This window comes from Balaenoptera musculus, chromosome 10, assembly GCF_009873245.2.
Source record: "Balaenoptera musculus isolate JJ_BM4_2016_0621 chromosome 10, mBalMus1.pri.v3, whole genome shotgun sequence".
NCBI classification, from domain to species: domain Eukaryota; kingdom Metazoa; phylum Chordata; class Mammalia; order Artiodactyla; family Balaenopteridae; genus Balaenoptera; species Balaenoptera musculus.
Window position 1 is genome coordinate 20,883,081 of NC_045794.1, and position 15,418 is coordinate 20,898,498.

Here is a 15,418-nt window from a genome sequence, read left to right on the forward strand (position 1 = left end):
TCCTTCCAGTTGCCTGCAAACCAGAAATCTCTGTCTCCTTTTACTTCCTCAGACTTCACTTCTACATCAAAGAGCAAGTCCTGTTAATTTACCCACTTTATCTCTCGCAGATAGACTTACTTCCTTCCATTCCTATAGCTGCCGCTTAGTTCAAGTCAACATCTCCTTTCACCTGGGTCACTGCAGCAGCCTCCTGGTTCGGTTCCCTGCCTTTTCCAAAGCTTGTGCCACCCCAGCAGGCAGGTTCCTCCTAACTGCCAGTCTGACCACATCATGCCCCTGCTGTAACCACTTCAATGCATTCCTTTTGCACTCAGGGTAAAATCCAAAGTCCTTCATCTGGTTTGCAAACCCCTTCATGACGGGGCCTCTGATGCCTTGTCTCTACCTCCCATTTCCCCCTCTGTGCTCCAGCAATATCGGACTGCTTGCAGCCCCTCAATGAGCTTCTGTTCTCCACCCCTCTGTCCCCCTCCCCTTCCTCCTTCTCATTATCTAAGCTATCTTCCTTTTACAGTGTCTACAGAACTTGGGTTCACTCCAGCCTTGGTTCTTATTATACTGTAATAGCAATTATGATTGTCTGTTTACCTTACTAGACTATAAATTCCAGGAGGGCAGAGTTCTTATGATTGGGTTCATCTTTATCTTATTCAATGCCTATTAGAATGAACGGCATGGAGTCGGAGCTCAATAAATATTGGTTGAACGATCAATGTAATTTCTTAGTAAGGAAAAAATTATACCTTCTTCAAGACCCTGCTCAGAAAACAGTTTATAATCTTTTGGGAGTACAAATAGGTAATTCCATGATATAGATTACCATAATACATTTAATAGGTTTCCCTTTGTTGGACATTTAGTTTCTTTCCAATGCTTTGTTATTGTAAAAAAATGTTGCAGTAAACCTTTTAAATCAAATATATAGAGACTATCTGTAACTACTTGTTTGTTTAGTTGTCATCTCCTTCACTAGTATGTAACCTGTCTAAGGTTATACCATGTCTCTTTTGTCCAACATCATGGGTCCTCTTGCAAGGTACAGCACATGATCATGATATTGTTCAATAACTGTTTGTGGGATTGCATTAACTAATATTACATCTTATTAGTAGAAGGAAAGAACCGTGTGATTCAGCCAGTGATAGATTTCAAAGGGAGCCTCCAAATCTCTATCTTCAGCCATATGTTTGTTTCCTTCTATCCTTTTTCCCCCACCATGCTCCACCCAAATCCCTTCCTTTTCCAAGGGAAAGAAGATCCCTTGGAAAGATCTTGATCTTGAGTATGTTTCTTTTTTTTTTTTTTTTACTGTTGTTGGCATCTGGTTTGAGTTTTCAGTGGTTTTCAACTTGGGTTTAAAAATAGTCTGTGGCTTTACTTAGTATCTTTGACAGTTATATTTGAGGTTTTGCTCATTGCCTTCTCTCCCCACCCCACAGTGCCCACCAGGCTATTATGAGAACAAATCTGTTAAAAGAAGAACTGGAGGAACTGAAAATTAGTATGAACACTTCAGAAGAGCAGAAGACCATGATTGTAGCCCAGAACAAACAATTAGTAAGTCACCCAAGTACTTTGAAATGGACCTATATTAATAGTTTATATAACTAAAATCCAAGAGGGTTTATTTGGAAACAAAAATCAGAAATCAGTAGACTGATGAATGAATTGGTAACACCTTAGAAAAGTAAAGGCAGGTGGGATAAAAAACTGTGTGTTCCTTTTCAACCAGGATTAAAATTCTTTACAAATTAGTCATATTTGCAACGATTTGTGAAGCTCTAGAATGCCTTTTGAAGTTAATAGGTGAATTCATAAATATCTGACACTAAAAACCACTTACATTTTCCAAAAAATTTTCTCTGTCAAACTTTCACCTTTTTCTCAGGTTTTTAAAAAAAAAAAATCCATTTTCTCAGCACGTACAGATTATTAGTTAGTTCCATTAATCAGTCCTTATGCTAAAGAAGCACAGGCTTGTAATTTTTAGAGCAAAACATTATTTAGACTAAGCTTTAATTCAACTACCAGAGAAGTAATTATTTTTATTGGGAATGTTAAACTATTATCTAGAGCTTTAGTAATAATCTTCAAAATCCTTCCAGCAGTATTTGAGCATTGCTAACCATGGTGGGGGGGGTCAGCTGAAAGTCATTCAGACTAATTTATTTTTAGGTCTAAGTCATCAGAAGACTTGGATTCCAGGCCTGTGCCTTTCACTTGTGACTTCCTACAACCAACACAAGTTAGCTTAGCTTTTGCCTCAACAGTAAAATTTGGGGACTGGACTCATTGAGTGTCAGGTGACTGCAAGTCTCTGTGAACGCATTACAGCAAAGACTCATTCTGAGACCATTGAGGAGCTTCTATGTGGAAGCCGTGTAGCGCAATGATCAGGAGCCCACCCTTGAGTGTCAGACAATGGGCATCCAAGTCCCGACTCGGAAGGCTATCTAACTTTAGGCAAACCACGTAACGTCTTTAAGCCCCAGTGTCCCCCTGTGCAAAGTGGACATGGCAATACTACCTACTTTAAGTCTGGGAGGATTGAATGAGTTAATACATGTAAAGCAGTCAATGTCCTCTTTCCTCCTGGGGCTAGATGTTAGCTGCTACTAAAGTGCAGAGTCCTAGATATACAGTCCTAATCCTTTGCACTTTTACAATTCAATGTTTTACAAGTTCAAAAGAATTTTTAATGTTTCCTCTCATTGGTCCTCACAGAATCTCTGTAGAAACAGAAGTTGCTATTCTTCATTTTAAAAATTTAATAGAGTTATAGCTAAAGTTTAGAAATGTTTTGATTATTCAAAGTCCATTGTCTAATAAATGGTAGAGTGAGAACTGAACTCAGGTCTTCTGATTCCAACTATGTGGTGTGTATGTTCCTTCGTTCTTGTACCGGTGACATCCTAGCCTGAGATGGCCTCCCTTTTATTTTTATGTTATAAAGGTAGTACCTGTTCACTCTGTAAAAATAAGAAAATATATATTAACAAAGAAAAAAATAAAATCCCACAAAATCTTTACCCCACCCTATCCACAAGATTTACTGTTAACATTTTGGTGTATATCCTGTCCTGGAATATGTTTTCTTCTGATGGTTCTGAATTTAGGGCTCCTAATTATAAAATGATTTTTGATGTTCCTATGTTCTGGTAATGTTGAATCTGAGAATATCCGCAGCTTCAAATAGAAAGCTAGTACTCTTTGATTTCAAGGTGCTGTTTAAATAGATGAGTTCACACTATCTGTCATAAGCAGATGGCAGTAAAGTAGCAGGGAAAAAACCACGCTGTTTTCTTTTGTTTTTCGTCTTTCCTTTCCTGTCATAGTTAGACTGAGTCAGGAAGAGTGACTTCTCACTGATCCCAAGAAACCGAAGCCAAAGGCTTAACCCCGTATTGAGAATATTTTAGACTAGGATTATTTGTGATATGTCAATGCCATATTTAAGGTTGATAAAAAGAAAAAATGTTGATAGCCCTGGAAGTTAATATTTGGTATTTTCATAAACTTCTCAAATACTTTAAAATTATTTTTCTCTTAATAAATCAGGAGGCAGAAAACCGGGCTCTGATTCTTAAGATTCGGATTCTCCAAGAAGAGGTATGTTGAAATTGTTAAAAGGGCACAGATAAGCATATGGAAATCATACAATCATGGGTCCTGACCCTGGGTTAAATATAAATCATGTGAATTTCAGGCTCCTGTGGACCAAATACCAGGTTGCTTTGTCAAACGACAAGTGAGGAAGAGTAGACAGGGTTTTCCTGTCTGGACAGAAGTATGTTATACCTCTGTAATCATCCATGGAAGAAATGGGATTTAAGAAATTCAGACTTAAGATGAAATGAAATTAACCCATCTAAAAAAATATACAAATCAAGAGGGAAAGTATAGATATTATCTAATAATTATCTATTATTATTCCACGAAACTAGATGGAAAAGGTCTTTGAGTCTAAGACCCAGATCTTAAATTCACTGACAGTCTAACCTTGGAAAAGCCATTTATCTTTTGAGGGATTAGTAATACCCATTCCCTACAGTTATTTTAAAGATTAAGATAATGCATGTGAAACCATTTGGTTAACCATAATATACCTCATATATATTAGGAAATCCTAGTAAAATCACTAAAAAAAAAGAAAAAAGAAAAACTCTATGCAATATATATTTTTAAGCAACAGAATTAAAACATTGAAAGAACAGGTAGCAAAACTACCAGAAAGTTACTATTTTGGAGGAAAATTCTCTATAGGTACCTTTTGAAAGTTAATCATTATGTACGGTTTTTTGTTTGGGTTTTATATAAGTTTATTAGATGTATTTATTAAGTTGTGGTGAACAGTCTGATGAGTTATCCAATTTTGGCCCAAGTGGACATTAAAAAAATTCATAGTAGATAGGAAAGGAACAACTAAAGATTGGAAAGAAACCCTGTGTTAGATTCAGACATGTTACAGCTACAAGGCCAGGTTTCCATGAAACTAATGCTTTACAGTTAAGCTCCCAATGTAAGAGACTTTTGTCCTCATATTTAAGATGATTGACTAGCATCAAAGAATTGTACTATACCAATTTAGAATTGAAATAAAAGGAAGGAGACTTAGAACCCTTCATCATGAGATAGCATTACAATTTGATTTACGTTAGAAAAGGCTTACAGATGGCACTAAGATTCCTTTAGGAAGTAAAAATCTGATGCAATGTGAAGAGTAATGGCATAATGGTTCGGGTAATTATTCACTTACATTTATTCATTTGTTTATTATACACACATTCATTGGGAGATAGACTCTATTCTAGGTGTTAAGGATACAGACTTAAACAAAATAGCCCATGTGAAACTAGCATGTTAGATGGTGATTAGTGCCACAGAGAAAAGAAGAGCAGAAAACAGAGTTGTGGGAAGTGCAATTTAAACTAGGGTGGTTAGGAAAAGTAGAACTGGGAAGTGAATCATTTGGTTAAAAACTAGAGGTTAAAAACTAGGAGGTTCATCTGGAAGTACGTTCCAGGCAGAGAAAACAGCACATCCAAAGTCCTCAGGCTGTAGCCTGCCTGCTATTTTTGAGGGGCAGCAAGGTCAGCGTGGCTGGAGCAGAGGCAACAAGTACCATGAGGGGCTACAAAGAGCTGTAGGGACCCGGACGCCCAGGGTCTCATACAGGCATCGTCTGAACTCTGTTTACGCTCAGTGAGATGGGAGACGCTGGACAGTTTTGAGCAGAGGAGTAACATCATCTAATTTCCGTTTTACCAAGATATCTCTGGCTGCTGAGTGTAGAATCAACGGTGGGGCAAGGGAAGAAGTGAGGAGACCAGTTAGGAGGCCCTTGTAATAATCCTGGCAAAAGCCGATGAAGGCTTAGACTGAAGCAGGGACAAAAGAAGTGGAGAAAGTGTTCAGGTCAGCAAATGCTTCATACTGTATCCAAAGGTATTTATTATATATCCAAGTAATATGGAAAATTCGCTTCTAATAGCAGAAACTCAGTGAAGTACAGAGCAAAGTCATCGGCGGAGAGTGAGGATGTCGGAGGAGGTGTTGGAAGTTCAAGGAGAGAGAAAGAATGAAATAGGCCAGGAGTTCGCAAACTTTCCGTCAAGGACCTGATAGTAAATATTTTTTTTTTTTTTTTTTTTTTTTTTTGATAGTAAATATTTTTAAGCTTGCCTGGCTAGGAGGCCTCTGTCACAACCACTCACTTCTCCCATTGTAGTGTGAAAGCAGCCATGGACAATGTGAAAACAGTGAACTCAACTGTGTGGTAGTAAAACTTTATTTACAAAACCAAGTGGTCAGCCAGAGTTGGCCTGTGGGGATGGAGTGGGGCAGTTCGTATAGTTTACAAATCCTTGCTTTAGATAAATGGCCATGTGAATGGACTAGGATGATGTGATACGATCACCAGTAAACATTGAGGTTAAAGGTTATGATTTTAACGTGTGACCTGTTGGTTTATTTGTATTTTTCTTTAACAATGTTTATGTGAAAGGGAGCTGGCATGGAGTAGGAGGCAAGCTGAAATTAAGAAAATACTAAGAAGTAGGGGGAAGCCAAGGGAATTGGAGGGATGTGGAAGAGAGAGATTGTAATGATTGACCATGGAAGAATTTAAGCTGAGTCAAGAGGGAACAGAGCTCATGGGAAGGTGGAAGGATAATGAGAACGTAGTAGGATCAATGGATTGTAGGCTCCAGTGGGGATTGAAGTTTTGTTGATGCACAAAGAAGTAACCTGGAAGGACAAGAAATGGTGGTTGAAGAGTGAGATGCTTGCAATTAAGATAATGGAGGGATCCCAGTTGCTGGTAATGACAAGTTTGAAGGTGTGACTAGGGAGTGAGTGCTCGAGGTGAAATGGAAAATAAGAAGGGATTGCTGGGAGTATTCCTGGATGATCACGTTAAAAGGATTGTGTTATTTTTGGACAAAGTCTAAAGTTTTGTCCCTTAGTTTAAAATGGATTACAATGTCAATGATGTAAATACTACTTCCTAAAAAACATTTTGTGATTTCCTTCTATTTTTTTGGTCTGAATCTAAGAATACTATCTTATTTTACATTAGAATGCTAAGAACATTATGGATGTATATAAATTGGAAAAGAAGATTGAGGAATTGTCTAAAACTGAGAAACAGCATCAAGTAAGCACTTCTCAAATGCTGGTAAAATATTTTCTTACATCAAACTAATATTACTTTTTTTTTTTTTAATATTACTTTTTGAAGGTGTATGTGACTCATTGACACAATAACCTTTCATTATAAATTTTGAAATTTGTACTGCTCTAGATGTCTGAGTTATATAAAAGGCAGTTTCTGTTTTTTCAATGTAGCAGCTTTACTGATATATAATACACATGCCATTAAATTCACCCACTTAAAGTATATGAGTCAGTGGTTTTTAGTATATTCAGAGTTATGCAACCATCACCAAAACCAATTTTAAAATACTTTTACCATCCAAAAAGAAATCCCTTTAGCAGTCACTCCCCATTCCTCCCCAACCCCAGACAACCACTAATCTGCTTTCTATCTCCATGGATTTACCGATTCTGGACATTTCATATAAATGGAGTTGTATACATTATATGGTCTTTTGTGATTGGCTTCTTTCACTGAACATAATGTTTTCAAAGTTCATTCATGTAGGAGCATATATCATTACTTCATTTCCTTTTATGGCTGAACAATATTCCATTGTATGGGTATAGCACATTTTGTTTATCCATTCATCAGTTGCTGGACATTTGGGCTGTTCCTACTTTTTCACTATTATGAGTAATGCTGCTATGAATATTTATGTACAAGTTTTTGTGTGGACATATATTTTAATTTCTCTTGAGTATATACCTAGGAGTGGAATTACTGTATCATATAATAACTCTATGTTTAACATTTTGAGGAACTGCCAGACTTTTCCCAAAATGACTGTGCCATTTTACATTTCCACCAGCTGTGTATGAGGGTTCAAATTTCTCCACATCCTTGCCACCCCTTGTTATTATTTATATTTTTTATTATAGTGACAATTTCTAATTTAACGGTATCTGATTTTGCAAATCCCTAAGTTAGGAAAGATTTCAGCTACTGTACCTTCTTAATGCAGAAAATGAGGAGAGATGGGGGAAAAAATCTATCTTGATTTTTAAATTCAATTCTATTGCCTTAAGGAATGATATCTTACAAAAATGATTTTTATCTATATTACATCTAGAAAGTCTATATTTTGTGTATTTTTGTTTTATCTGTAATACATTATTATCAGGAAACAGAAGACAACTGTTATTAAATTCAAGAATTTGTGTCATGCTTATTCTCATCTCTAATGGTTTATTTGAACAATATTTTTTGTTGTAGTATGTGTTTGAAATGATGATGTACTTAAATTTCATATCTATATGTGGAATTCTCAATTTTCTTAGCAGACACCCCAATTCCATGTGGGTATGTACATATACATATATTATAACAGTTATAATTTAGACATTAAAATTGGTTTTATTCTAGGAATGACTGTTTTGGAAAACACAACTGTCATAAACTAGTGGAAAGAACCAGAAGACACGGATTCAAATCCTGTCTTCTCGACTTAAAAGCTTTGTAACCACAAGCAAGTAGTTAACCTCTCTAAATCTCAATTTTCTCATCTATTAAATGGATACGATAGTTTCTACCTCATCCACAAGCTTGTTGGAAACTCAAATGAGATGATTATGTGAAGATACCTTTAGAACTATAAAGGGATATCAAATATATATGATTATGATGATGATGATTCTACTTCTGACTATGCTGATTACTTTTCCAGGTTTTCCATTCAATCAATATACATTTTTATCAATTATATCCTATTTAGAAGCCTACACCAACAAGCTTGCTTTTGGTTTGAATAAACTGATATATCCTTAATATTCACTTTGCTAAAAGAAATCTTGAACATTTTTAAACTGTTTTTAAAAGAGGAAGAGCCTTCTATATGTCCATATGGAGTCTGTGTTCGTGTCCTATCTAGATTTTAAATTTCATCAAAAAATGCAGACTCTCTGTGTCCTCTTATTATATGAAGTGTGAAATAGTGGGAAGAGCCCTTGGCTGGAGTTGGTGACTCAGATTCTAGTCTCCATTCTGTCACTTACTGGGTGTGACTCTGGGCAAGTCTCTGGATAGTGCTGAGCTTCGATTTCCTTCCTGGTAGAGCAAGGGCAAAGACCTTGACCTCAAGGGTTGCTGTGAGGCTAATGTGAATGTTCTTTATAAAGTGAAAAACACATGCACATTAAAGGTGCCAAAGAAACATGTCTCCCTATTGGATGATTTTGTGGCACTGTCCTTTACCAAAGCAATGTCCCAATGGCCTTTCCTAAATGTGTTTCTTTTCAGATGCAGTTACACACATATGAGAACGCTTTGCTTAATAAAGATGCAAGTTTGCAGAAGGTTGGTCCTGTCTCTTCACATGAGGGCCTGTGGGATTCACTAGCTCTCTCCAAGTCATAAAGGAAGGAGATGGTCATTTGTGTAACTTCACCCCTGTTAAAATATCTGATTCTAATATTCTGTCACAAGACAGTTCTTTATTTGTAAGAACAAAAATGTTCTTCTGAGTGAAGAATACTGACTTCTCCATCTGGGATGTTTTACCGTATCCTCTGTAAATTCTTTCATGTAAGTTTGTTCCTTTATTCAACAAATAGTAGTGTGCCAATTTGCCAGTCACTGGCTAGATAGTGGTGATGCAATTTTAATTCATAACAACACAAATGAGTGTGCAGTCAGTCATTTTAAGGGAAAAAAAAGAATATATCCTCAGTTATTTTCTACCTAGTTTGATTGATTGATTTGATAGATAGATATTATTCTATTTATCTTTGTATCCTTTGATTATAGCCTATCTGGTAACAAAGTTTGCCAGCTACCAAGATGCTGGTTATGGTGGCTTTAAGAGACACAGGAAAGCTACACACTAAGTTAATAGACTTCCACATTCCAAGACAGGAAAGTTAAGAAAGAGCAGTATTTCACTTCTTTTCCTTTCTCTGCAATTTATGAGGTTTCAAAGGAGTCATTCACGGCTTGTGGGCATTGACCAGGATACTGAATATTGTACCAACTGTATCTCCTCATCGTGGGTGTTCTCGCTCCCCATGTAGTGCCATGGGGTAGTGGTGGTTGCTCACTTCCTCTGTAACTCTGGTCTTTCCACCATTTTGCACTCTTGCCCAGCACTCATAATGCACTTCTCATGCTCCAGGCACCATGCTAGTCATGGGATAGAACTATAGGTCAGACACTGACTGTACCCTCTGGTCTTGTAGCACGAAACTATGGTTTTAACTGATATGGTTTGAACTGGATAAAATTGGATGCCTTAATAATTCATTAGTCATTCTGCAGGTAAAAAACTGCTCTTTTTCTTAAATGTACCATAGTAATATAATTCTGACTTGGACTTAGGAATTACCTTGCAGGGTATGATTCCATTGGACCAGGCAAAGACAGAACATAATTAACACCAGTCAGATACAGCTGCCTTGCTGTCGCATTCTTTTCTGCTTAGTTTTAATCACAAACACAGACTAATTCAGTTTTCCAATAACGAGATTAGTAGAAGGTCTCATCATCATTGAGCATTTACAGTTCTTCCGTGGCTCAGATTGATAGTCTAGTAAATACAATTTAGTGGACTCATACATTTATTTGCTATTAATTCTCTCTCCTACTTTTCAGAAGGATTTGAGTATAGAAGAACTTAAGTCAACCATCATAGAATACGAAAGCATTATAGAGGTATACCATAATCTCACAGCTTGCAAGGTGGGGTTATTAAATGTAAATGTGAATGTCCCACTAGAGTAACACGTGCAGCCTAATGTTGTATGTGATTCCAGAACTTACGAGGGGAGAAAAACAAACTGGCTCATGAATTACAGCACTTGCAACAGGAACTCATCGTGTAAGTACAGAGCAACCCTTCACCAGCCTTCTGTCATGTGCCCCCGCCCTACATTCTTCACCTACCGAGCTATGTGCAGTTCTTTGAATGTGCCACGTTCTTTTCTTCTGTACCTTGTGATATTTTCTCTGCTTTTCTCCTAAGAGGACGAATTCCTTCACAAGTTTTCCATCACCCTGCCTTACCCTTCCTTGCTTTTCTCATACCTTGAGATTAAGAAATCCTTCTGGGTTCGTGCATGGCACGTTGTTCTTACCTCTTTCCTAACACCCACTACCTTATATTATAATCGTTTGTTTCTGATTACGTGTCACATGCTAGTCCAGGAGTCCATAGGTAACAAAAATGAGTACAGTCAGTGGGGTAAGTGCACATACTTACATTAGGGAAGTGACAATGAGGAAAGTGCATTATCCAGGTAAAGATGGGGGGTTACTCTGCTTAGCGCCAGATAATTGTTACATCAAGAATATATGGACCCAGTGTGGCCACATGTTCCCATTTTTTAAAGAAAAGCCAGAACTCTAGATTTTTAGTGAAAACTTTAACAATTTTAACTATTGGCTCCAATTCTTAAAAAAAAGAAAATATAGCTTACCTGTTTGCAACCACCTGGAGTCACTAGTGTGTGCAGCTCCTGGAGGGCAGGGACTACCTCTTTTTTTTTTTTTTTTTAATTTATTTATTTATTTATTTATTTATTTATTTATGGCTGTGTTGGGTCTTCGTTGCTGCATGCAGGCTTTCTCTAGCTGCGGCGAGCGGGGGCTACTCTTTGTTGTGGTGCGCGGGCTTTTCACTGCGGTGGCTTCTCTTGTTGCGGAGCACGGGCTCCAGGTGCGCAGGCTTCAGTAGTTGTGACACGTGGGCTCAGTAGTTGTGGCTTGCGGGCTCTAGAACACAGGCTCAGTAGTTGTGGCGCACGGACTTAGTTGCTCTGCACATGTGAGATCTTCCCAGACCAGGGCTCAAACCCGTGTCTCCTGCATTGGCAGGCAGATTCTTATCCACTGCACCACCAGGGAAGTCCCAGGGACTACCTCTTATTCCCCTCTGTATTCTTAGGTACCTTATACAATCCTTGGCACACATGGGTGCTTACTGATTGTTTGGTGATAAATAAACCTTATTCTGGTGACTTAAAACATAATATTGGAGGCATACCTAACCAGACGACTCCTGTTTTTTTTTTCCCCCCCAAGGAATGGAATCCAGTTGAATGTCAGTGGAGAGCATAAGAGTTTCAACTCTGAAGGAGAAAAATCTCTACATTGTGAACTCATTCTTGCTCAGTCTGCAGAGGTAGGTAATTATCATCAAGTGGAAGGCTTTAAAAAATAATCACCACATGGGATAGCTTGCTATTAAGTGAAGTTCTGTAGCTTGCTGGAAAGCACTCATGATATTTTGAGGGAATCTGTTGATAGTTTATAGAACCTAAGTCTAAAGTCTCTTAGCCTGGAAGAACAGATCTTTTTCAAGTTATGGCTGAAAACTATAGTGAGACTCCAGCATGGGGTTGTGGAAATGTGTGTTCAGTGAATCTGGACTTTAGAAATCTTTATATTCTTTATATTTTTCAGGACAAACTACCTGCAGTGATCCCCAGCCTGGGGTCTGAAAGATAGCGGTAGAGATCCATGAACTATTTTTAGTATTTCTCCAAACCCCCAAAGTAAATGTATCTACCAAAAATAAAGATGCTCAGAAACAAGATGAAATTTCTTTGCTTTAGGATGTAATTGTACCAACCCAAATTAATGACACTGATAATTATGTTCTCAACATAAATTAGCATTTTTATATGTTTTGGGTTAATTTTAAAATGGCAAAATGAATTATTGCTTTAAAATCTCCAGTTTGTTTGTAGACCCATTTCTTTACAATAGGGGAGGAAACAGTCGAAAGCTTTCTTGTGGATGAAATGTTGGGACCCACCTCCCTACTATATTTTTACTCCTTTGTACTTTCCAGTTTTGTGCTTGTTATGTTAGGAAATGTTTTATTAGCAAATTGCTTTTTTTCGCTACTTTGATGGTCTTTCCATGTTGGGTAGATGATGGATATGCCCAGAATGTCCTCCTGTTGACAGCTGTGATATGACCTTGAAAGGAGAGAATGTCCTTGGGGCAAATGCTGTTTGAATTTCTCCTGCCAAGGTTGCAGGGCAGCATATGCTGCCTTCACCTAAGGCCGTCTCAGACAGCCTTGAACATTCTGCTGAGGGCTGTGATTTCCTGACATTCTGTTTCAAATACTCGTCATTTTTACTGTGTTTTTGATACCAAGCCAAACTGCCAGGCTGAATGAAGTGGTGGCAAATCTGCCATGGCAATGTGTTTTTATCCCCAGTCCTCCGAGATAATAATGATGCCAAGATGCCAGCCTATAAAGCTTTATAGTTCTGAACAGGGGTTAAACAGCTGGCAATGTTTTGGCTCTGAAGTTTATCCCACTAATGGATTAGGAAGTCTTTGCCTTCTAACTGGAATCTGGAATAAGAGCCCTATGACCTTCTTCCAACAGATAGCAAGAAGAAAGTTAAATTTGTTGTCATATATCTAAAATATGACAGGACATAGAGGCTTTGAGAGACATATAAGAAATTTGCTTTGTGAAATATCATCTGAGAGTATCTTCTATGAGTGGAGGACAGACAAAAGAAACCAGTCTGTTTTCAATGGGATTTATTGAATGCCCCCCAGCAGTTTTTTTTTCTGTGAATTTCTTTCCCTTCCCCTCTTTTCATAAAATTAGAGCCATAAAATATCACCTACATGTAAATGTTATCTATTGGATACATGAATTTTCCTTAAGAATGAGTAAATGTTAAGTTAAAGCCATCTAAGAGAGAAAATGAAAACAATTTTGGGGGGATATTAGGAGGATTTCATAAGACTATTTCGAACTATTTGATGGGGATAATTACATTGACCCATGGGCAACATTTTCATAAAATAAAAATATTGAATGTTCTTTATTAAGATGACAGAGTTGTGGACATTTTGGTAATTGTTTCAGAACAATGAAACCAAGTGGCAGTGCAATTTAATCAGCTTGTCATCTCTGGACACAATGATGGACCAAGAAATGCTGCTGTTACTGAGAGAAATTGAACAAAAGGGAGTGGAGTTCACAGCTATGCTTCAGAAGCTGGTATTGTATAACATCTGCATATCGTGCTGTTTCACTGGCCAGGAACGTCTGCAGATAATTGACCTACAGTCTGTTTGCTGAGCACAAGCATATCTGTGTGTTGGGACCCAAATTTATCCTACTACGAAATGAGAAGATTTTTCTCAAACCTTCCTGATGTGGATCTTCTAGTTCTGGGTCAATCAGGACTAACAAGTTGACCATTAGATATGGATTGCTTAAGCTTATTTTTCCTACAGGTTAATCTTTAGTATCAAAGGGCTGAAGACGCAGTATCTGTTGAACAGTTTCCTTCTAGCTAATGGCTAGTACCTCTTTCTCCATTCTGATTTTTGACTGGAAACTCTAGATGGTCAGAAAAAACAGAGAACAACATTTTCATGTTGGTATTTCCAGTCCCTTTCACAGTACCTAGCATATTGTAGGTAGTATTTAGTTTGATGAATGAAAAAAATCCATGAAAATGCTTGTTTCCTTCTATTTGAGAGGGGAATGAAAATGGGTAGGTTTTATTCTGGAAAACAGTTCTATCTGATATATTCAGCATGTATAGGGCACCTGACGACAGTTAGTGTCTACACATGGCAACATCCTGGGATAAAGGAAAGTCACTGGGTGGCCTTAGATGACAAGAAACTCTCTCTGGTGGCTTCCTAAATTACCTGTATAAAACCTGGTCTAAATGACTTCTTCTTATATAATTGCATATGGCTTTCACTGAATTCCTTGTTGAAGATGTGGAACTCTTTTTCAGCATGAAGATGTTTCTGAAGTTGAAACACTCATTGATAGTTCTCTACAGTGGGTAACTAATCCAGAAATTACTGTGAAAGAAAAGTGGGAGAACAAGCTTACTGTAAGTGTTCTATATTTTGTGATTTTTCTGGTTTTTCTTCTACTTTCTTAACCCAGGTAGTGCTTATTATACACAGTATCATTTCTAAGACTTTACTGTAGTGTTCTGCCATCTCATTCTGGCGATGTGTGTGGAGTGTGTGTCTGGGGATGTGCATGAGTGTGCATATATGGGTGAGAGTAAGAGTGTGATGGTTACGATAAGTGTGTGTGAGTGTGAGGGTGGCAAACGAAAGAGGGAGTGAGTGTGAGGATATGAGATATGCCTTGGAGAGACAAAGAGTAAATCAGATGATTTAATTAAAAGTGTATTTTATTTGAATCCTTGTGAGAACTGGCTGGTCTAAGCTTGAATTTTTCCTATCAAAATTCTCTAACTTTGATAGAATGATTATTGTGCAAAAGAATCTTATTCCTGAGACTCTGACAGTTTTATTATACCAGAAATTAGCAGAATATCAAAAATAGAAACTTCTTAGGTATCTAGTCCCAGTTTTGTTAGAGAGGAAGCATATAAAAAGAAATCTCTTTAATTTATCCATCACTTATTATCTCTGCTTCTTGACTGCCAGACGATTTCCTAACATCTCTCAGCCCCCTGAGTTAAGCTAAAGCATGAAGTAAACTCTGAAAACTCTGGAATATTAATTTCAGCCCTTGCCAAACTTACCTTTTTAAAAAGGTTTTTAATATGTGTTTGAATATGGTAATCAACAAATACTGATTTTATTGCATTTCCTAGTCCCATTATATTCTAAAGCAATTGTGATTATTGATGAAATGGTCACGTATCTTAAGAAAAAGAAAGCAAAGCTCAATTTTAGGCACACTATGGGTACCTAATATGTACTTGTTAAATTGAGATAATCAACCCACAGGATAATCAATCTGTAGGCAACTGCGAATTGGTATCTGTTCAATTAGAATTTTAGAGTCCA

At 37.4% G+C, this 15,418-nt stretch overlaps 1 protein-coding gene across 1 annotated transcript in view; it reads left to right on the forward strand.

Moving 5' to 3' along the window:
• LOC118902047 (inositol 1,4,5-triphosphate receptor associated 2) overlaps nucleotides 1–15,418 on the forward strand; it is a 41,912-nt gene that overhangs the window by 14,586 nt on the left and 11,908 nt on the right. Inside the window, exons 7-15 of the mRNA XM_036865926.1 lie at nucleotides 1,443–1,560; nucleotides 3,562–3,612; nucleotides 6,581–6,658; nucleotides 8,897–8,953; nucleotides 10,244–10,303; nucleotides 10,405–10,469; nucleotides 11,672–11,771; nucleotides 13,491–13,625; nucleotides 14,380–14,481. Of these exons, the coding sequence (XP_036721821.1) occupies nucleotides 1,443–1,560; nucleotides 3,562–3,612; nucleotides 6,581–6,658; nucleotides 8,897–8,953; nucleotides 10,244–10,303; nucleotides 10,405–10,469; nucleotides 11,672–11,771; nucleotides 13,491–13,625; nucleotides 14,380–14,481 (766 nt within the window). The remainder of the gene's footprint in view (nucleotides 1–1,442; nucleotides 1,561–3,561; nucleotides 3,613–6,580; nucleotides 6,659–8,896; nucleotides 8,954–10,243; nucleotides 10,304–10,404; nucleotides 10,470–11,671; nucleotides 11,772–13,490; nucleotides 13,626–14,379; nucleotides 14,482–15,418) is intronic.